A 23,146-nucleotide genomic window follows, 5' to 3' on the forward strand; every position below is an offset into this window, starting at 1 on the left:
TGTAAGTATTATCATAGGGTATGTAGCTATGATACTAGATATACTCCACACTTGAAAAATGGTCTAAAGATATAAATATCCTAATAAAAATGGAGAACCGGACAGTGAAACAGTTGAAAGCCCTCGCCAAGGAGCGGGGTACCCCGAGATATTATCGAATGCGAAAAGCCGAACTCATCGAAGCGTTGGGTAGACAACCGCGTGATCCTACTAATACACCACCACCACATAATATTCTTGATGAACCGATACCTGGGATTAATGTTAACGAACAAGTAAAGAGTGTTGGAGCCAAAAAATGCTTTCACGGACGAAATAGATATTATTGCAAAGATTGTCACGGATCACAAATATGCCCTCATAACCACCGTAAATCATATTGCAAAGCATGTAACGGTAGTAGCTTCTGTGAGCATAAACGAGTGAGATATCTCTGTAAAGATTGTGGTGGAAAAGGGATATGTATCCACGGCAGACAGAGATGGTTTTGTAAGTTATGCGGAGGCAGTCAAGTATGTGAACACAACAGACAAAAGTATCATTGTAGAGCTTGTCATGCAACACAAGAGACACGACAAGATTAATTTATTAAACACTAGGTTATGTAACACAAGTCAGTGTTACATAACTAAATTTACCTTGTGACTCATCTAGTTGGAATTGTTTTCCGGTCATGAGACATCCATCTGCATGCAGTCTATTGTTTAACACGTGAGCAGTGAGCAGTGATCACGTGAAATGAACATGGTCGTCACGCTCTCGGGGTTATAGGAGAAATTTGATTGGATAGTGAGAGTGTTGCAGGATTAACTTCGCATATAACTGCTGATAACATACGACGGATTATCACTACAGACGCTATACTCGTTGAGTTTTTGACGATTATTACTACAGACGCTACACTCGTTGAGTTTTTGAGATGAATAGATACTACCTTAATCGAGAAGCAGCTCCAGATATTAGAGACCTTTAGATCCGAGAACCAGGTCCACGACCAGGACGAGTTTAAGCTCGCGCGTTGTGTGCGCATGCGCAGATGGCCTGTCACGGTCACGCTACTGTCAAAACTGGTCGCCCTCGAGTGGGCGACGACAAGTTTACACAGCAAAGTGGTACTCACGAGACCAGTTTGTTCAAGGTATGTTTTTTATTTTTGCAAATCATTCTGTTTATCAAAAGTCTATAGGAAATATTGACAGTGTTGTGAAAGGTAAATGTGATAAAGAATTCAAGCAACTCTGTAAAAAGAAGATGCATATCTATCGTTTTTTGAGATACAAATAAAGCGGCTAAAACTTCGCGGTCTTCCCTTTGTTGCTTTTCTCGTATTGTTTTGATTGTTCATTTACGATAAAATTTGCATAATTCAGTTACCCTAACGATCATTTTCAGAAAATATATATTCGGAGGGCTAACTAAGGGCTGAAAGTTTCGCTTAAGTTTTTTTCACGCCCACATTTTTATTGTTCCACGTTTTTATTGTTCCCAACATGTTTGATAACAGTGAGCATTTGCCACCGTAACACTGCAATGTAAACAAACTTCATCTTTTTGACTATAAGCCTAAGTACTCGTAATTTTCTGTAATTGACTAAATTCAGACGCTTAATAGACTCAATCTTGATTTTTTACAGTACAAAATGTCTGAGGATAAAAAAGTGGCGGAAAAAAGAGAGCTCTTTATATGGAAATTTGACAGCGATGTCTCACTTCTGAAAGAGGTTATTGCGGAGCCTCACAAGCATCCTTACGCATCAAAAGAGAGAGGACAGAAGTGGGACAAAATCGCCCTCAATTTAAAAGAAAACCATGGGTTTAAGGTCACTCAAAGGTCGGTGAGAAAGAGGTTTAATAGTCTGCATGAAGACTTTTTAAAAAAAGAGAAGAGAGAGAGAAGAGAGACAGTGGGGTAGAGGTGATGTACGATGAAAAGCACCAGATGCTTACAGACTACAACTAGCTTATAGAGGACTGGGAAAGGGAAAGGAAAGAGAGGGTGGATGACGAGAAGGTTATGGCAGAAGATATGAGGAAGAAGGCAACAGAGAGATTAAGTGCAACCAAGAAGAGAAAAGAGAGTGGCGAAGACAAGGGCGAAGAAGACCAGCCAAAGAGAAAGACACAGCGAAGTTTGGTGCAATTAATGGAGCAGAGCATAGCAGTACGTAGTCAGGAGAGGGCAAGAGAGCTAGAGATCAGAGGAAATGAATTAAAGCAACAGCAGCAATTCCATGGCTACCTGCTCCAGCAGCAACAACAGGCACAGCAGATGCATATGCAACAGCAACAACAACAGCAAGCCATGAATATGGCCATGATGAATGTCCTAACAGAGATGCTGAATGCTGTTAAAAATGCAAGGACCTAGTATTTTTAACAGCATCTCTGCAATAATGTCATGTTTCTTAAATGTTTCTTTTATAAAATTTATTGATAGTCAATTGCTGACATTTTATAGCAGAGTTCAAGTACTTCTCTATTGAACACTTCAGCAATCTGCTTGGTGCCAAACTCTTTATAGAGTAGATTCTTTGGAAAATAAAGTAAAATCATATTTTCTACAAAGTGGGCTACATTTATTATTCATGGGTCAAAGTTGTGTTTGTTCAACAATAGACAACAAAAGCAGTCAAATTCCAGGTGGCATCTGTTCCCAGGAAAAATCCACACCTCCTCAACAGAAAAGGCTTTAGAAAATACAGGGGAGGGGGGGGGGCTAGAAAAATCAATTAAACCCATTCAAACTGTATTTGTGACTTGCATCTCTTCCATGTGAGGGATATGAATACATAATTTATGAAATCACTTAAAAGATGGATATAAGGCCAGATACTTTTCAAGATAGCCACCCTCTCGTGTAGTACCCACTTCAGCTCTGGACATGGGATAGAGGTGAAAATACTTGCATACAGGTAGCATGTGGCCTGTACTCTATCATCTGAGGGTTTTGAGAGGCATGTATCAAGCAAGTATCAACTCTGTCACTTCACAAGAATCTAAAAGGGTTTTATTTTATAGAATACCTGTAGCAATCAAAAATCTATATACTCGAACGTTGACAACCCCCTGGCTTAGTTTTAATTTACTTTGAAAGAACTATAGGTCAGTATTTACTTTGGTTAGTCCTCCCAAGAAATATTCATGGAAGCCGAAAAATTAAAGTTCACCACCTAAAGGAATTGATTTTCCTAGGCTGCCATCAAGGAAACAAAAGTTTCTTTTTATATGCAAACCTTTCAAAAGTTGCCAAATAAAGCCAATAGGTTTGGTACTTTCTAAGTAACCAGATTTTTTGCCACAAGTTGCTTTAAACACTAAAAGAATCTGTCTTAACAAGCCTCGTATAATTATGAATATAATTGGCTCCTTCATATTCGACAAATAACAAAAAAATAGAAACTAGCAGAATAGAATTAAAAACAGAAACTAGCAGCTAGCTAATAAAAGACTGACAGAAAGTGCCATATTCCATTTAAAATTTGTAATCCCCCAATCGAGGAACTTTGCTCTACCACAGTGGAAATCTAGAATCTCTCATGTTACCCCTGTGGAAATGTCAGATAAATTTATGCACCCTATTGCTAATCAAGACTCTAGCAAACATATAGAAATCTATAGTTGAAATCAAAGCCCCCTGTGGAAAACCAGGTTCAAAACTGAAGACCCCTAAGGAAATCCAGAGTCAATATAAAAGACTCTTTCTGGCTCTTTGATATGAGGGGAACAAAAATGGAATAGCCCAAATTATTTTCATTAAACTTGAAAGTGCTCTTGAATAGTAGGTGGCTCTAGGTCAAAAAAAGAGCTAGACATAGAGCTGTATAAACATGTATGAGCATTTCGTAGAAGAGCACAGGCAGCATACATGGTACCAACTGGACTAAGTCCCATCTTGAGATTCTTTTTGAAATCCAGAAAGGCAAAATAGGAGACAATGTCCCCAAACACCCACTCAACAGCCGATCAAACTTTGCTCATTGAAGAATTGAAGGCCTCTTGGTCGGCTGTGAGGTGAGCATGTTTGTATGGTGCCTGTAGCTGAACTCTGAGAGGGTAAGCAGGATCCCCATAGATGCAAAGTGGCTGCCGTGCTTGATCAACAGAGTATTGCTGAAGTTGGTGCAGTAACCCTGACATCTGTAGCATCCTCGCATCATGCCTCTTTCCCTCTGTATGTGAAAGAAAATTTAACATTTGTTAAATTCATTGTGAAACAATTTTATATTTAGCTGTGGCATTCTAAAACACAAGCATGTTGTTGTAGAGGGAGAATAATATTTTTACGAATGAGAATATTGTGAAATTCTAAGTCTTGTACTGGAAATGTGAAAAAGTATGTTAGTTCTTCAATACACATGTCTTTTTATGTGCAAAAAAAGGAAGAAAAAAAGTTCCTAATAGTACACAGTACTAACAAACTATGGTTGGCGCACAAAGATAAGGTCATTTGCAATGTAACAGATAGAGACTCAGACCAAGTATATGTGAAAGAGAAATGACATAGTGTGAAAAATGAATGGCTGTAAAATGAGCTCTCTTTTATAGTAGTAGTATGTACATGCTATGTACTATGAGGCACTGTTTACAGTATTGTTACTAGGTAAGTCAAAATATTTTCAAACAGCCAATCAGAAAACCTGCACAAATCATGGTGTCGCAACATCAAATTTCTAGATTAAAAATAATGCAAAATCTAATGTAACCAATTTTAACATTGACATTAATAAAGACTTTCAACATATTTTATGAAAGAAACTATAGTACATGTATGGGGATCTTCAAGTGATCCAGTGGGTCAAACAATAAAAAAGCACTTACCGACTGGACCAAACAGGTTGGCTATTAGGCCATTTGGCGCCACCACGGACTGGAATTTAATACCATGAACTCTTTTGTGGCCATTATACATTATTCTTTGGTGCTCTCCTGGACGGCAGATGGGTCTTACAGTGCCATCAACAAAACCCCAACAGTTGTCCAGCGCAGCACCTTTTCGGCTGATTGCCCGAGCAAACGACTCCAATTGGAATGGCTGTAACCAGGGTTGATTCAAGTCAAGTAGCAGATGACCATGTGTATTCACAATAAAATCGGTGACCTCTGATAAAATGAGGCTAAGCTCAGGAATAGAGCGACCAAACCGTGGGATCATATCACCGAGTCTGCAAGGGTATGCAAACCTCCTCAAAAACATCAATAGTCCTTCCAAACCAGAAGAAACAGTTCCATTGATGCAGTTGAATGACTCCGGGATTTGAAGAGCTTCGAGAAGCAGGTCAATTTCGCCACGACCGAACCTAAACTCAGCCTTTAGTTCAGCCTCAGACATATCACCGAGTGTCTCCTCGATCCGACTGTAATTCTCGTGAGGAATGGCAGGATTTTTCCGATTTTGCTCCAAGATAACTCGAATGACATCTTCCTCCTCCAAAAAATCGTCGAGGTATAGCATAATTGAAGATGTTAGAATGTTTTCCTTGGAGAACATGGCTCAAACATGGCCAAACTATGAACAAACTTAATAAAATTGCATTCCGACGGTTTGTTTACTATCTAAATGTTGCAATTTGACGACGACCAGGCCGAGGACTAGTCTGTAGTACCAGTGCGCGCGCGGCCAAAACTCGTCCTGGTCGTGGACCTGGTCCATGGATCTAAAGGTCTCTATTAACGGTAGAGTGGGACTTGGAGGAGGAAACATAATTGCCGTTAAAGAGGAAATTAAGAAACTGTTTGCCGAAGCTGCCGGATATTTCAAAACACACCCGGAAATGGCCTTAAGTTGTCTTAATAAACGCTTTCCCAACCCACAAGACAGAGACAAAGCGTTTGCCCTTCTGAGGGATGCTAGCGAAGGAATAACTTTGCAATTGGAGGATGCAACTGATAGGGACATCAAGGTGACATTTACCCTCTCCGATAACTAGCATCTCTTCTGTCTAAAGTGAATGATTCTGATGATTTCATTAGGTTAGAGACGTATTATGGACTGGACAGACCCACGCTGAACTGAATTTGAATTTTCACTTGATCGTTTGTGTTTGAAATTTATGTAGAACGATTAGGAGCTAGTGGGGTCACTGACACGTGTACGTTGTTACATAATCATAATTGAATCACGTTTTAGTCATCACAAGGTAAAATTAGTCACATAACTTGTCAACACTTGTGTTTGTAATTTTTTTTTCCTAGAGCATAATTTTCTAGCTTCTTCCAACTTGACGTGTAATTGCAATGAGTAAAATAATTAAACAGGATCAATTATCATTATGTATTGTATTATATTGTACCCTCATGGATAACAAAAACTCATTTCGGTGTGACGTCATACATTCCTAACCTCCCTAACAACGAGCAATTCTGAAAATAGATTTTGTATTTACATCGAGAGTTCGTAGTTGTTAGGGATATCTGGTATGCAGTCTATTGTTTAGCACGTGGACAGTTATTGTTTTCTTGCAATACGTCACATCCGTCCACGTGCATCTCACATGCTACCGAAATAGATACCAAGCTAAACCAGCCGCAGAGGCTGTTATCACGATAAGGTTAATGTCGTGACGATCTGTCGTCACACGCTGGGTCTTCACATCCGGTTTCGGTTTGAGAGTTGTGACTGGTTTGAGAGTCGTGACTGGCTTGATATGAGGTAACACAATCTTTGAATGACCCATATTATGTTTTGGAATCGTTTTTATCTCATTATTTATTGGATTTAGTCCCAATTTCATATCAGTAGTGGCTTTTTGTAATTTGTTATTATAACCAGCGATTGAAGTGTTGTTATTTATCACAAGATACGATGGACTCAACCAACAACCGAGGGCGAAAGCCAAGTCTAGTTTTTGCCTCGCCTGTTGTAAAGCAAACTGATACCTTTGTATACTTTTTGATATATCGTTTTCTATCACTGCGCTTTCAAAGAGTTTCAAAAAACTTGTTTCGTTTCTTGAGCTGAACCGCTATCACCGGTGATTGACGACCGAGTTTGAACTTGTGCGCCTAGAATACAATAAACAAAGGCTTCTATGCTTTGATTTATCCTAGACAACCCAGCTTTACTTAGCCCCATTGATTTTTCTGGGAAGAACCACTCATACTGAAACTTGGTTCTAGGATCTTTTAAATATTCAATCTCGAAATGATTCATATGTTCATCATCACTTTTAGCAGCGTCCCATTCGTCATGTAATTGATCGATGGTCCCATAGGGCTTGTACGAGTCATTAGAAGATGACAAGCCGTGATAATCGTAATTATAAACATTTCCTAACCCTTGATTTATCGGCCCAAGGAACCGGAAATCACTACCAGTTCGAAACTCTATCCTTAGTTTTTGGTAAGCTGCTTCGCTGTAGAAGTTTTTATTCCAACTAAAGAGCTTATCTCTTGGGAGAGGGCATTGCAGCTCACTTAGTATCCGTCTGATGGTGAAAATGATATGAAATCTGTAGAATGACCCCGCTTGAGAGTCGTCTATCATGTCACGCGTCACACCACATCCAGCAGTGGCGCAAAACATAGCGAAATTCAGGGCTTGACTCCAATAACTGAGGTTTGGAGCGTCGAGCCACCTACTAGCCTCCTTTGCTGTTCTGAATACTAGCTCGCTGTCGGTGAATATGTCCCTAAAAACAAAGTGTCTCTTCAGCTTCGGTGTTATAAAAACATCAAAAGAGACATAATCATTTTTCGTAGGGTTTTCATCCCATGACGATATTTTGTATTCTGCATGTGTGTTTAATCTATATTGTTTTGGAAATCCAAACAGTTGCTGAATTGTTTCCTTGTATGCCTGCGCATCATCGGTGACCAGAGAATCCTGGATATTCTCAGGTTTCCAGCTATTACCAGGGAAGCGGTATAACGTTTTGACTAGATTCCCATTCTTGTCAAACGGGTCATATTCATCTCCATTGAAATTGAATTGCACATCGCCATGCTCATCAGCAGAGAACCTAAAGCGCGAATAGTAAGGGTATCTTTTCACAAATTCTGTAAACTTCATCTTATATGTTTTTTCATTAAACATATAAGATTTTTAAATCACTTTGAGATTTTGGCACTGAACGGTGCTAAATCAGTTCTTTGCATATCTCAATTCATAGATCCATCCAAAGGGTGTTCTTTCAAACAGAAATTTTACCGAGCGGGTCGATTCGCCAGGTCTTTCAAAATCTCTTCTCTTACTGTTTCCCTCAGCTTGGTAATGTTTACATTTTTTTCATCCTCTTTTCTTGACTTTTGACGAATCTGGAGCTTTAGAGCCTCAAACTTATCCACCTCATTCAAGATCAAAGAAAACTCTTCATCTGATATTTTGTTGTCTTTCAAAGCTTTAGAAACCAAGTCACGTATGCTATTTACTTTTGCCTTTGCCACTGCCACCGTTTGGTCGTGCTTAGAGACTTTTTGCGACAGTCGTTTAGAAACCGCCGCACAGCCTACAGACGTAAGACCAAAAACACCGGCCAATGCACCTAACGGAACTCCTACTACAATACCCAAACCTGACAGAGAAGTTCCTAAACCACTAGACCCAAGAATGACGGATACGAGTCCTGAGCCTACGCTTACCTTTGAGAACGTGCTCTGCGTTCGTTTATACTTTTTTCTCACGTTCTCATAATGTTTAACTTCTTTTTCCAAACTTCCCAAAGCATCATAGGTCTTTTGAAGTCTGAAGTTATCACCACTTTGTGGTACATTTGGGTAGATTGAATTGTATTCATCCATATTTTTATTATGGAGAGAGGTTATTCTTTAAGTAATTTCTAAAATTAGACGTATCGGGTAGAGACCACTCTCTATTGTATTTCCATCACCGTCCTTCATACTAAAACGAAGACTACTCACGTAATCAACTGATGTGGCACTAAGCTGTATCGGACTGTGTGGACTAAAGTTTATCTTTCCTTTATCAAGCTCTATACATGCTAAGATTTGTGAGGGAGCTCCTTGTTTGAGGGAGCCAGATGCGTTCACAAGGTCGCAGTGGATAAAAATAGCCTCAAGACCTTTTATCTGTATCTCGTGTTGAGTTTTTGCTTTCAGCTTTTTGTTTTTGAGTCCTAACAGGTCGGCAAGCGATTCGTTCAACACAACGTTTTGATGAGCTTTGAGTGATGATTTTTCAATAGAGATTGACTTTTCACCAAGACGCAAACCCTCATCTATTTGACGTTTTAGCGTTTCAACCGTATACTGTCCCGCAGGGATCCTAAGGATAATGTTTTCACCATCAGAAACAGTTCCCTCACTTGAAAGATTATTCCAGCGATTATAAAACGTACAACCTCGCAACGTAATAAACCACGGCTTTTCAATAGGCTGTTCTAAATAGACGGTGAAGTCACCAACTTTACCTTCAATGTAGAGTAATACCATTTGTTATGATTTTCGTCTCCTTTTAAATCGTTCTACAAAATATAGGACGACAGCAACGATTAGAAGCCATGCGTTTTTAGCTAAAAATCCAACAACTTCACCTGCCGTTCTAAATATGAAACTAGCTATCGCACCAACCATTCCTGGGAGTATTTCTCCTAGTTTTTTGCCTATTGTTTCCAGACCATTTCCAACACCTTTTGCAACACTTGTCAAACCCTTCTTCAGATTAGAGACAATAACGGCGATGACCACACCCACAGCGGTAACCACAGCAACGGTGGTAAATCCATATTTCCTAAAAATCGCCTTTACACGATCCTTCAGAGACATCCTTTCCTCTATGGCCTCATTCTCCCGCTCTAGTTGTTCAATCTCACTCTGTGTTTCCCCAATCTGCGCATCTATTCCTTCTCTTTGATTCTCAGGGACTTCCTTTCGCTTGGTCTCTAACTGTCTCAACTTTTCTTCTCTCTTTGCAACCTCTTCTTCATTGGAGCGGATAACCTCTTCAGCAGATGGTCCAAGGCTTTTCTTGATAGAAGAAGGGAGCTTTTCATTCAACTCACCTACTGCGTCAAATAATGGATAGGACTTCCCACCCATCCTTTTAAGCTTTACGGCGACGTTTCCATATTCATCGAGAGTAGCTGTGAAGGGTGATTTCGCAGGGTTTATATTAGGGTTTTTTTCACGAATTCTATCCCAAGCGTTTTCCATCCTCTCTTCTCTATGTATTAATGGTGTATGTTCATCCACACCATGTATAAACGATGTTTCATCTGTAGTGTGGCGGTGGAAAGGATCATGAGTTGATGTGGATGTCATGGGGATTGACTCACCCTCATTATCATCGCCCGGATCAGCGGGTTCGAAAGGATTTTCTCTATCGGGAATCTCTGGGTCAGTATCCATTTCTTATTTTATTTGAAAATAAGAAATCTTTAAGCGATCTTTGCACTGAATGTGCTGACTTATATCCATTTACTCGCTACATAGCCAAGAGCTAACATTCCACCTCCAACATATGCCATCTCTCCCATCTTTTGGTTGCTACTCGGTCTATAGTAGTCTGAGAACTCAGGCTCTTTCAAGTTTCCTGCATCAGGATGTGTTTGAGAATATAATCTGAAAGCCTCATCTGTCTTTTTTTCGTTCTCATCTGCACGAACTTTATTATTGTATTCTTCCGCCAACCAATCCTGATATTCCTGTCTTTTTTTCTGCCACTCACCCATTGCTTGTTGATACTTCTCAAGCGCTTTATCATGTCGTATTTTTTCTTTATCAACATAATGACCATCAGAAGATAAGTATCTTGCTAGGTAACTCCCTCCAACAAATGCTGTTGCATTAAGAATAGCCCCACCAATCATCAACGCTATAGTTGCCATTTATTAATCAAAGCAGTATTTTTTAGATGGTTTTAGGTATGATCTTTTGAGTTTCTAGATAATCTTTCAAGTACATACTTCCAGACAGAACCGCAACCCACTTGGCATAGTTTGTAACACTTGACGAGGGATCGTTGATAAATGATTCTTTCATAGCCTTTTTAGCGGCGTACCCAACTCCAGCAGCCAATCCAATAATGACGGCAGAATCGGTAACTGTTTTCACAAGTTTGTTTTCGGTTGACATGACTTTTTTTATTACAGATTCAGATAATCTTTAAATCACAACATTCCTATTTTTGGAGTTGTGGCTACAGGAATTTTTGAGGGTTGAGTCGATCTCTTGCTCTGTTCAACCTCTTTGAAATCGTTATTAATCTTACACAGTTCACCCTCTTTCTTTTTGTAAAAACGCATATACATATCCACTGCTGTAAACCCTATTCCAAATAGAGAAAGCACGGTTGTAAAAGATAGCTCCGGAATCCAAGCTCGAGCTTTTTGTGGTTCAGGGCTTCGGTCAGCCTCACGTTTCATTTCCCTAGCTAACACTTCTTTAGCCTTCCTATTATATTCAGCAAGTTTCATACCAGCAGCGACTTTTTTAGGATCTTTTTCCCTAGCACCGCTTTTTGCTGTAAGTGGGTTCTTAGTAATCTGTTCAACCTCTTGATTTTCGTCAGACATTTTTTTATTTTGTTTGTAAATAAGAAACATAATCTTTAAATGACATCTTAGTGGTGTGCTTGAAAGTTCTTGCTCAGTTGTGTTCAAGAGTTTGCTCAGTTGTGTTCAAAAGTTTGCTCAGTTGTGTTCAAAAGTTTGCTCAGTTGTGTTCAAGAGTTTGCTCAGTTGTGTTCAAGAGTTTGCTCAGTTGTGTTCAAAAGTTTGCTCAGTTGTGTTCAAGATTTTGCTCAGTTGTGTTCAAAAGTTTGCTCAGTTGTGTTCAAGAGTTTGCTCAGTTGTGTTCAAGAGTTTGCTCAGTTGTGTTCAAAAGTTTGCTCAGTTGTGTTCAAGAGTTTGCTCAGTTGTGTTCAAGAGTTTGCTCAGTTGTGTTCAAGAGTTTGCTCAGTTGTGTTCAAGAGTTTGCTCAGTTGTGTTCAAGAGTTTGCTCAGTTGTGTTCAAAAGTTTGCTCAGTTGTGTTCAAGAGTTTGCTCAGTTGTGTTCAAGAGTTTGCTCAGTTGTGTTCAAAAGTTTGCTCAGTTGTGTTCAAGAGTTTGCTCAGTTGTGTTCAAGAGTTTGCTCAGTTGTGTTCAAGAGTTTGCTCAGTTGTGTTCAAGAGTTTGCTCAGTTGTGTTCAAGAGTTTGCTCAGTTGTGTTCAAAAGTTTGCTCAGTTGTGTTCAAGAGTTTGCTCAGTTGTGTTCAAGAGTTTGCTCAGTTGTGTTCAAGAGTTTGCTCAGTTGTGCTTGAAAGTTCTTGGATTTTGTTGGAAGCCTCCTCTGAAGGTGCTATCTTAATGTGCTTAGCAACCTGGAAGAGACCGCTAACAAGTGCTACCAATCTTCCACCTCTCAATACCAAGAGACCTGCCAAATTTGAAAGTTCCCGCTTTACCAACTCGTCGTTCTGCAAGTCTTTGCAAAGAGCATCAGAGTCATCAATAGGAACAATATAAGATATGGCTTGAGTGGCTACTTGAATAGTTGACTCCACTAATCCCCCTGTGACCTGTTTTCCCAAGACAGTCTGATAGCGAACAAAGTACTTTTCGACTTCACTGTTTGAGAGTTTCTTAATATCACCTAAACTCATGTTAACACCGAGATACTCCTTAGTAGTCCCCAACGATGCGAGAATGGCTAGTGACTCTCTTTTGACTTCAACATCATCTTCGAGAGGCTCGCCCCTCGAGCTCCCCTTAGACCCAGGTTCCTTTTTCATATAATCCTCAACGCTTACCATCTTACTTTATAATAATACATAGATTCTTTTAAATCACTACAGGAATCTCCAAATAACACTGAAATGGATACCTCAAACAGAAACACAGCCTTGAATATCGTCCTGCTTTTAAAAGTTCTATAAATTTTTTACGTGTTTCAACATCCAAGTCACCTCCATAATCTTCAAAGAGAGTTTTTGCACCAATTTGAGATGGATTATGGAATGCCACCACACAGGCGACGTTGTCACGAAATGGTTTAGCTATTGAGGTTAGTTGTTGTGTCAAAACCCATACAGATAATCCCTCATGCCTACCAGAAAAGGCAAGATCGATAAACTTGTTAGAACGTTGCTTCAAGTCCTTGGACACGGCACAGTCGTCTAAAATAATTAACGTATTTGTACCAGAGAGCAATTCTGTGGTTAACTTTAACAGTTCGTTAATCTCATCACTGTTGCTAGCATCTGGAGACAGCACAATAAAGCGTTTGTCGCCCTTGGCAAATCTGTGATAGGTCTTATTCTTTGCATAGGTCGGACACATCAAGACAATGTACTTAAAGACATGCCGAAACGGTCCTCGGAGTTGTTCTATTAAATATTTTGTTTTCCCACAATTAGTAGGTCCTGTGATAATACAATGAAATGGTGTTTTATCTCGTAATTCTTCCATTCTTTGTATTATCACACAAGTCTTTTTTAATACATGATTGCTTTCAAATTCGAGTTCATAACCTCCATCAACGCATCGGCCACTACAAACATGTGACAGTTGATATTTCCCGTTCCTCCAACTTTCCGTTTCATTTCTAGTTTTACTCCGTCTCGCGTGTTGTTCAAGACCAGACCTCCTCCGTGAATGCTGTTATCTGGGTGTGCCCTCAAGTCAACCCATAGAGCGAACTTGTTATTAGCGTAAAAATCCTTTTGCTTGACGCCCTCTCTACCGAAACGTTTCTTTACCGACTCCCAGAGGTCTGACGGTACCATTCCCTTGGAGTAGAGGCGGTTTGGCATGCCATCAACGTTAATGTTGATTGATGTGATACTTGGATTGACAAACTTTTCGGAATCTCTTGTTCCTCCAGTGTAGCTCTCTGTGAACAAGCACAATATCCCTGTCATTGACCTCCTCGGTAGATTAATGTGCTCGTTTATGACACTATCATTAGGTTTGGAAATGGTGAACGTTTTGTGGAGAATGACGTTCTCGTAAAAGAATCCTTTACCAACCTGATAAGCTGACAACGCCTCACGAGCCAAGTATTCGCTTGAGATGCAAGCATATTCCAACTCAAGGTTTGTGATTGTGTACGTTGGAGTCTTGACTGTGTCAGCATAAACAACAACATCGGAAACTGAGGCTAGAGTAATCTCAAAGGTCAGTGGATGAGGTAACGCCTTTGGATAGAAAGCCCCATGCTCGCTGAGAATAGGATGGTCTAGTGGGATTTTGTATTTTGTATTATGTACTGCTGCAAGAGCCACCTCTTTTGCATCAGAGGTAGACTTGTCTCCTGCGTTTGTTCTGAGTTTTCTCATATTCTCTGATGAGATACCCTGTTTCAATAGATCCTCTCGTTCCTCCTTGGGGATGAATAGGTCGTGATACGTTTGAAATAGATCGTATCGTTGGGTGTCTTGCAGTGTTTCCCCACCGAAAAGAACCTTGAGCCTAGACACTAGGTTTCGACCAACGTTGTTGACGAGAGTATTATTTGCATGCCCTGTGACGCCTAAGTCGAATAGCAAGGACACACTACCTGGAACGATAACCACATTTTCAGCAAGTTTTGGTATGTTATCATACAGAGTCTCCCCAGGATTTGCTGATGAGGGGTTCAGTGTGATTCGATTTAGTGAGGCATCAGCCTTCAAACCGAAAGGTTCTCGAGGGATTCTGTTTGGATTAATTTTTTCTGAAATTGCCTGCGGCATCTTTATTTTAAGAAAAGATCGATAATCTTTAAATGAATAACGAGATCAGATTATCAAAAATATACTACAGTACCAGAGGGTACTGGAAAGGCTATGAAGCCATTAATAAATTGGCAGATGCTGCTAAAGTGAGCCAATCTACATCTAAGAAGTGGCTTGAGAAACAGGCATTGTGGCAAATCTATTTACCACCCCCAAAACATATTCCGAGACCGCATTGGGCTGTTGTCAAAACAAACTATATCCACCAGGCGGATCTATTGTAACTCACGATACTGTAAAACGAAAGACCTACAAATATGCGCTCTCAGTGGTGGATGTTGCTTCAAGGTATGTTGATGCTGAAGCTCTAACGAGTAAAGATTCAAGTGGACTTGCCAAAGCGTTTGAAAGAATCTATTCAAGGAAACTCAAGTGGCCAAATACGGTGATTGTCGACCCTGGCACAGAATTTATGGGTGATGTTACAAAACTCATGAAAAAGCATAATGTTCGAATTCAACGAAGTGAGGCTAAAAACCATAAAGCTCAATCTGTGGTAGAACGGGTAAATCGAACTTTGTCTGAAAGATTGTATAGCCATCAATATGCTCAAGAGATGTTATTAGAGAATGAAAGGTCAAGAGAATGGGTGAAGAGGTTGCCTAAAGTTTTAGAAGCAATGAATACTAAGCCAAGACGGATTAGTGGAAAAGAACCTGATAAAGCTGTTAGACTCAAAGAAGTTGATGTTAAACCCGTCGAATACAAGCGACCTGTCGGAGTTGATGAAATGAGATTACCTCCCGCCGTTAAAGTAAGATATTTGCTTGCTCCGGGAGAAGACGAAGGGGGTGATAACCGTCGTGCGACGGATCCGACCTGGAGTTTGAATATCTATGATTTATCACGCAGTGTTGTTTCGGTTGGGCAGCCTGTGTTGTACTATCTATCGGAGGGTGCACCAAGGAGGTCGTTCGTTAGAGAGGAACTTCAAATCGTTACTGAAGATACTGAGTTACCCCCTAATTCTGTGTTAGAATAATGTCCATGAGCAAACGTTTTTATACCATCATCACAAATGATTCGCTTGTCATCCTCATGCGATAGGGCGACCTTGTTAACCGTTTCGGTGTAAACTTCGTGTTTATGACTTCTAATAACATTCATTTTCCTCATCTGTGGCTGTTCATTGAATAGACAATCCTTGTAGTCGTCGAAACTGATGCACTTCTTAACGACCGCTCTCTTCACACCCTTGCATTTCTTTTCTTCTTTTCCTTCGTCCATTTTGTATGAGTAGAGTTTTGCTCGCAGACCGACAAATTCTGTGATCTGTTTACCGCCGGCCTCGTCTTTGAACATTCCGATGACTTTCTTGTTCACACCCGTCTTGATTCCTGAAGGGTGGTCCTTTGGGTAGTTGCTTGTATCAAACATAGATGTCACATCAGGGCTAATATCCTTGTAAAAGTCTTCTGTTTGAATTTCATAGGCAAGAGAGTCTGTGTCTGTGAATAAGAGCTTTGCCTTTTCACCATATTTCGGTTTGATGTAATTGTAATGGAAATCATACATCAGTGTCTTACTAAGATCTAGAATGGACATGCCTAAGTAAACAGGTTTATTGAAGACTAACTTTGTTTTCTTCATGTGGATGGCGGTAAGGTTCTCGCAAAAGATGGTGCGATGCTGATAGTTTGGTTTTGATATCAACTTTTTAGAATCTTTTTCATTCGTGACCAGTCGAACATCCACTCTGTTTCTGATGTTTTCCATGGTTTTTCCAAACACGGAGTTGTTCATCAACTTGAAAAAGTCTTTCTCAAAATCGTTGGCCGCTTTCGCCCTTAGGTTGGTATTCAAGTCGATGTATGACTTAAGCCATGCAGATTCTTCGAATGTGACACCCCTATGAATCTTGGTAACTTTCAGCCCGAGGCTTTCATACAGTTTTAAAGTTTCGTGATGAACAACGTACTTTGACTTGTTTGTGAGGTTTGGGATTAACTTATCTACTTTGACCTTGATTCTCTCTGGAGCTAATGGGTAATAATTCCTCAACCCAACATAAACCACTGACACTGTTTTGTGTTTGGCATAAGAGAAGTTTATTATAAAATCACTACAAACTGATAAATGAAAAACTAAAATAATAATAATAAACCTCTCTGCCACCAAACCACCGGCCAAACAACAAAACAGTGCAGAAGGCCTAACTACTGGCCTGAATGGAAGCACGTAGCTGGGAAGCAAGCGCCAATTTTGATTGATTACTAAATTCTAAATACAATTTGTAAGAGTCACTAGCCCAATCACCATACAACTGTATCAATTCCCCTGGTACTCCGTGGTTAAACGCCCAAGAGGCACAGCCGCGTCGAAATGAGTGACCCCGATATGAGTCAGCATGAGCAACCCCCACTGAGCAAAGCGCCAGACGAAATTCGGTAACAAAACGGGACTTCGTCAAAGCAAACGGGCCTGAATGACCAAGCAATAAAAACAGCGGTTTGCGTGCAGAAGCGGGTACCAGGCGAATCATGTTGTTATAGGCAGCGACCGGACATAATAACGAGCCTGGAATACGTAACAGAGGAATGTGTAATCGACGCTGACCGAACTGAATAGTTTTTGTATGCTTAAACGTGACGATAAGCCCGTGTTCGTTACACAAAACATCACCCCGTGTGAGATCGCGGGTTGGATTAAATGCCTTAATAGAAAGCGGTACGATATTAGCTATACGCGCCATAAGAAAAAATGCAAAGAGAAATGCGCAATACAATGTAAAAGAGTTAGCATCATGTTGAAAATCTACTGTTCGCGCAACTAGCAATAAAAGGCTAGGAGTTACCGGTGGAGCCCTCTGAGGTACATGTGGTATCCTACGGGAAACTCCCCGCAGGGCTAGGGATAAACTAAAATCCTTAGTAAATGCATAGTCCTAACCGGCGAAAAGATGTAATAACTTGACCCCACTTAAATAATTACGAATCGAAGGTGGTGCAATCGAACGACTTAAAAACTGTACATAAAGACAGACCGTATCTATGTCTGCTGGTAATGGAGTCAAGTCAAAATATAAGCAAAATAGAAAAAAGGCCTTAAATTGAGTCTTTAAATTACTATATGTCCCTGTGCTATAAGCAGCTTGTAATGTCTGTCGTAGATCCTTTTGCAGAGAGGCCAAAGCCGAGGAATCTGATTGTCACAGCGCACGGTTAAACGGAGTCCCGTCCACCGTTGACCCCACAACTTAAGCGCCACCACAATAGTGAGAAGTTCCAAACAATTTATATCGAGGGACTGAGCAACAACCACATCCGGAAATGAAGCGTGGAAATATTCATTGTCACAAACGCCTCCACAACCAACCAGGCAAGCGTCTGTAGAAAAAACTTCCCCCGGAGAACTCCAAGAGGTAGTTTTAATCATAGATACTCCGTTGTATTCCCGCAGGAAATGACACCACCAAATAATATCCTTGCGAAATTCCGCGGTTAAATTAACGTGAAGATGATTGTATTGAACTGTTCGTAGCAGACTTAATAAGCGCGAGATAAACACCCGACTCTGACGAACACACTTTGAAACAAACACAAGTTTGCCAACTAGGGATTGTAACTCCCGTTTGCGAGCAGTTTTGCGGTTCCTCCAATCATGTAAGAGAAGCTCTAACTCCGCTAGCCGCTCAGGACTAACTGACAACGTAAATGAATTCGTGTCTACCATCACTCCCAAACACAGCATGAGCGATGAAGGCGGACAAGCTTTGGAAACAGATTCGATCAGTCCCAGAGAGGAGAGAAGAGTCCCCAACTGCTCAAAATCGGAAGTCGCAGAGCTAGCCTCAGAAACCCCAATGAAATCATCAAAATAATTAAATAAAACTTTTCCTTGCTGTCGATGAATCCAAGCTACCGCTGAGGTGGCGCGCTGACATGCCTGAGCAGCAGAGCGTAACCCCATAGTTAAAACAGTGTCAAAGTAATAATGTCCATTCCAAATATACCCAAGTAAACGGTAATCGCCGGGATCCACAGGAAACTGCCTATACGCCTGCCGCAGATCCCTCTTATAGAGAAAACAACCCGGGCCAAACTGCACGATCGCTTCCACAATGTCATCTATAGTGGGATAACAAGTCACGAACGGATCTCCCAGAAAACTATCACACGGAATACCATCATTTACTGAACCGCCCTTAGGCCAACTCAAGTCCACAATTACCCTACGTTCTTCAGAATCTCGCTTGGGAACCGTGTTCAACGGTGAAGTAACAAATCCACCCCCGAAGGGAGGATCCGTAAACGGCCCAGCGACACGACCAAGCGAGACTTCACGTTGTAAATGCTCTGAAACTTGAGTCGCAAAATTGAGCGCACCCCGGTGAGTGCGAGCATCAAAAATAGGAACAGTATCGCCAGTGAAACCCACCGGCCAACCAAACTCCAGGAAATCACAAATCATTTGGTCGTCATAATCATACAACAAAGTCCTCCAAGTATTGATCTTTAGGGAACTTGGAACGGGCAGGCGAGAAACCACAAAGTTCGGGCGACCAGAACGAAAAACTAACTCATGTGCGTACAAATAAAAATCATTCGCCTGCTGAGAGTCACGAGGAAAGGCCGTGGAAAAACCACGACAGTCTAGAACACCAGCCTCCACCGGCTGAGGAAAACACACATCATGAATATAATCAGCGCCCGTGGAAAAGCCACGACAGTCAGGAACTGCAGCCTTTAGCGGCTGGGAGCAAGCATCAGCATTCAAAGCACAAAACGACATATCCGGAAATGAAGCAACAGTAACGGAAGGAACGCCCCCAATGTCTTGACCAAGGGCGAAGTTTATCAGTTTTTTGATTCCCCTGAAAGCGGACAATCAGATGAATCCTCTCTATGCGATTCCTGTTTTCTCGATTGTACCCAACAAGCCGCACAAATATGTTTTACCCATTTACGTTCGCCTCGGACGTAACCATAATGATCCTTGGTATGAATGCACTTCTCGCGTTGATAATCTCTACAAAACAATGTCGGCCCTGAACTGTAAGACTGCTTTTTCGGCGGTGAAAGTAGCTGACCATGGAGGGTTCTGCTTTCGAGGTGGGAAAAGGAATCACCCCACATCAATAAGCCACGTTCGATTTCAAGCAAAACCGCTCCATGGAAGGCAAGCACCGCCTCCCATTCGTATAGCTGTGCGTGATACATCAGCGTTACCAAATGTTTGTGTCGTTCGGCGCGCTCGAACGAACTGATCTCTCGTAATTGTAGAATCTGTGCATACCCCGCCACGAATTCAGCTTTATTTGGCTTCCGTAACGGAGAGGAAGCCAGCGCACCCATATCAGCTTCCTCATCGGACTCACTGGATGCAATGGGCAGAACATGAGCCACACGTCGATCCGCCGCGTCGGCCAAGTCATCCATGGCTCTAAGCTCGGGCAAAGTAACCGTCGTCGCACGGCGCGGCGATACATCTTTAGAAGATCGCGACGACGAAGCAACGTCGGAGGGCGGCAAGGAATGGGACTGACGACTGCTAGCATGATCGGCCTTCAAACTTTGAACCTCGGCCGTGAGAGTTTGAACAGCGGCGGCGAGCGAATTCAACAGTTCGTCGTTCCGTGTAGTAGAATTGCCCTGAATTTCGGGAACGCCCCCAGGACCGTCACAATGTTTCCCTGGCACGCCAAAATCATGATCATTTACTGGCTTCTTGCAGCCTGGACATTTCTTTTCTCGCGGCATCGTAACAGTGGAAAAAACAATATGAGCTTGATATATAAACGTTGAAAAGAACAAAGAATTATAGAGTGAAGCTGTGAACGTGTGCTAGCAATCAAGACTAGAGATAACTGAAATACAATATGCTGGCTTGAGCAATTAATCCCTTTAAGCTAGGTGCCCAAAGGGGGGTACATTATGCAAATCGTGTAGATGATGAGGATACTCCAAGTCAACTTCTAGAATGCATGGATGATTTTTCCAACCTGTTATCTCTTGCTCAGTCATCCATCTAAACTCGTGTGTAGGGAGTGGTTTTGACATTGCCCAGCCGTATAAGTTGTTTGCGTCTAGATATGTTATGTACTTTGTTGGAAGATTAGGGTCATATTCCTCCATGTATGGATTATTTGCTTTCCCGTACCTATTGCTTATCATAGACACACCACCTCGAATGCCTTTCTCAATCATGAGCAGCTTATCATAGTCTGTCAGCAACTCTAGATTCACCTTGGTAATTTTCAAAGCAGCGTCCCATGCAAGACCGGGTGCTGTGTAATACCAGGCTGGGTCTAGACCATAGTTCTCAAGACAAACATTTCTGAAGTTTTCGAAGACGTCGGCTAACAGGAGCACATCCGACTCAATATAGAGATCATGATAATCCTCCATGGTTCTCATCTCAAAGATTTCCCAAACCTTTTGGGCATGTTGATAATCTTCCTCTGATATGTCAGTATCGTTGAGTCTGGAGTAGAACGCTTCTTTTGGTGGAAGTTTGGTTGCGATGAGTTTGTTGAAGTCACCGAACCAATCGTATGGAAAAACACCCTTTCTTAACAACAGTTGTAATTGTTCTCCTTCATAGTAACTTGTGAGGTTTTTGAAAGATTCTTTTGACAGATTACTTACTAAACTGTCAAGACTGGCTGACATAAATTTAAAGCTGTCAATGAATCTGATGTCACGCTTAACTTCAACCGGTTTGCCTTCTTTGTTTGTAAATGTGTCCACTACAATCTGTTTTGTGAAAGAAATATATTTTTCCTCATTATTAGGTATACAATTTATTTTACCTTTTGATGTACCAAGGTTCTTAATGAAAAGATGGCTGTCGTATCCAGATAGATTGTGAAAGATGACTGGGAAGAACTTTGGAATTCTAAATTGAAGGTTGCATTCGTTGTGGGCTGCACCTCTATACTTTCCTGTAATGTGACAATGATCTAAAACCTTATCCTTTCCGAGCTCGCCCTTACAGATATGACAGTGAGTGGCGGTTTCATGTTCTCTCAAATTCTCTAGACTCATCTTGACTTTCTTAGAGAACTTGAAGTTGTTGTATATCATCTTGATATAAGACTCTAATCTTTCCACAAACATTTGCGGGATATCTTCATCTGGTTTTTGAATTGTCTGTCGCACAAGCATTGGTGGAAATATTTCGTCGTCAAAGCACTTGATGAGATAGCAGTAGCCTGATGGTTTGTGCTTCTGGTATTGTTTAGTAAAGCTTTTACTTTCATCTGGGGAGCATGTATCTATGTTCTCTGTAAAGCTCTCAAAATCAGCATAGACAACAAAGGGGACCCTCATTTTTCTATTATAGTTCTTAAAAGATGTATACAGAGGATTTCCATCCTTATCTGTTGGCATATCAGGTTTGAATTCTTCGTGATTGCGGCAGTATTCAAGATGTTTTTCTAATGCTTTCTTACACCAAAACCCGTTTAGACATCTGTAGCAAAAATGTGTTGTACTTTTGCGTTTGTTTACTTTTTTACCTGAAAGTCTTGACATTGTTTTAATCCAGCAGTAGTGATTTGTTTCATCGTTTGATATGAGAAGTAAGTTGATCACATTAGATTCCTCTACCGATTAAGTTTTCTCACTTGTTTTTAGAGGGTGTACATCACCTTCACATCCGTAGACGTTGATTGCATAGGTGGGGTTTTGCTTTTCAAACTTGTCAATCTGTTTTAGTGAGACGGGAAACTCTATGCCTGACCAGTTAAACTTCTCTGAGTTTTCTCTCATTTTTTTATTTAATCTCTCAGGGTGAACATCTTGTTGGTAGATGGCGGAGGTTACTGCCCACTTGAAACATTCGTGGTTGTTCTCATTCTTAACATTGATGATGGCTTGCTTGGCTGCTAATTCTGATGGTAGTTTAATATATGAGCTTCCAGATAGCGGATTAAAAGGGTCGATGTTAATATCAAAGTATTCAACCTGATTAAACTGCCACCCAGAGCCTTTGTTTTGAAATTGCTCAATCGATTCAAGTATACGATTCGTCATCGTATTGAATACGTCGGAGAAATCGGTTGCCTCAGTTATTATTTCAACTTTGGAATGGAAGTATCCTGAGTTTTCATCAATATGACCAGTAGCTGGATTCTTTTTTTATAAATTTGCATGTAAGGATAAACTTGACTTTGATAGGCTTCTTTTGTTTGTTAATGAGATCTAGCACTTTTGATTTGATATTAATGATGAACGTCGTTGGGTCATAACCATTCTCCCCATCAATCCTGTAGGTTTTCAGATATCCTCTCAATGATGTTTGTGTTTCTTTTAGTTCAACGTGGTCAAGTCTCTTGAATATATTGTTCACCTTTTCCTTCAGTTTTTCGACACGTTTATTTACGGTCTTTTTGATGGGCTAGGGAACGTAAGATAAAATCCAATCTGCAAACTTATTCAATTCTTTCTTGACGGGGATTGCAACTCTGTTTGCTAAATGTTTGATTGATGATGCGTGGGAGATTGGTGTGGGTTGTGATGGTTTGAGCATGGGAACATCAATCTCAGGTATCGGTTC

The 23,146-nt window shown here is 40.8% G+C and overlaps 4 protein-coding genes across 4 annotated transcripts; 1 reads left to right on the forward strand and 3 right to left on the reverse strand.

The window, feature by feature from the left end:
* The first annotated feature begins 990 nt into the window (after nucleotides 1-990).
* Nucleotides 991-2,064, forward strand: LOC125572186. The gene is made up of 2 exons (XM_048732273.1): nucleotides 991-1,138; nucleotides 1,635-2,064. The coding sequence occupies exons 1-2, from the start codon at nucleotides 1,037-1,039 to the stop codon at nucleotides 1,911-1,913; spliced, it is 381 nt and encodes a 126-aa protein (XP_048588230.1). The 5' UTR covers nucleotides 991-1,036; the 3' UTR covers nucleotides 1,914-2,064.
* A 921-nt stretch (nucleotides 2,065-2,985) lies between these two features.
* On the reverse strand, nucleotides 2,986-5,664 carry LOC125572185. Its single transcript, XM_048732272.1, has 2 exons — nucleotides 4,819-5,664; nucleotides 2,986-4,169 (listed from the first exon to the last, which is right to left on the reverse strand). The coding sequence occupies exons 1-2, from the start codon at nucleotides 5,486-5,488 to the stop codon at nucleotides 3,964-3,966; spliced, it is 876 nt and encodes a 291-aa protein (XP_048588229.1). The 5' UTR covers nucleotides 5,489-5,664; the 3' UTR covers nucleotides 2,986-3,963.
* An 11,096-nt stretch (nucleotides 5,665-16,760) lies between these two features.
* On the reverse strand, nucleotides 16,761-20,512 carry LOC125556738. The gene is made up of 2 exons (XM_048732271.1): nucleotides 18,600-20,512; nucleotides 16,761-17,788 (listed from the first exon to the last, which is right to left on the reverse strand). The coding sequence occupies exon 1, from the start codon at nucleotides 20,344-20,346 to the stop codon at nucleotides 19,444-19,446; it is 903 nt and encodes a 300-aa protein (XP_048588228.1). The 5' UTR covers nucleotides 20,347-20,512; the 3' UTR covers nucleotides 16,761-17,788; nucleotides 18,600-19,443.
* On the reverse strand, nucleotides 20,491-21,918 carry LOC125572222. Its single transcript, XM_048732435.1, has one exon. It carries the CDS (start codon nucleotides 21,916-21,918, stop codon nucleotides 20,491-20,493), a length of 1,428 nt encoding a protein of 475 aa, XP_048588392.1.
* Between the last annotated feature and the right edge of the window lie 1,228 nt (nucleotides 21,919-23,146).

Source organism: Nematostella vectensis, chromosome 9 (genome assembly GCF_932526225.1).
Source record: "Nematostella vectensis chromosome 9, jaNemVect1.1, whole genome shotgun sequence".
In the NCBI taxonomy this organism is placed as follows: domain Eukaryota; kingdom Metazoa; phylum Cnidaria; class Anthozoa; order Actiniaria; family Edwardsiidae; genus Nematostella; species Nematostella vectensis.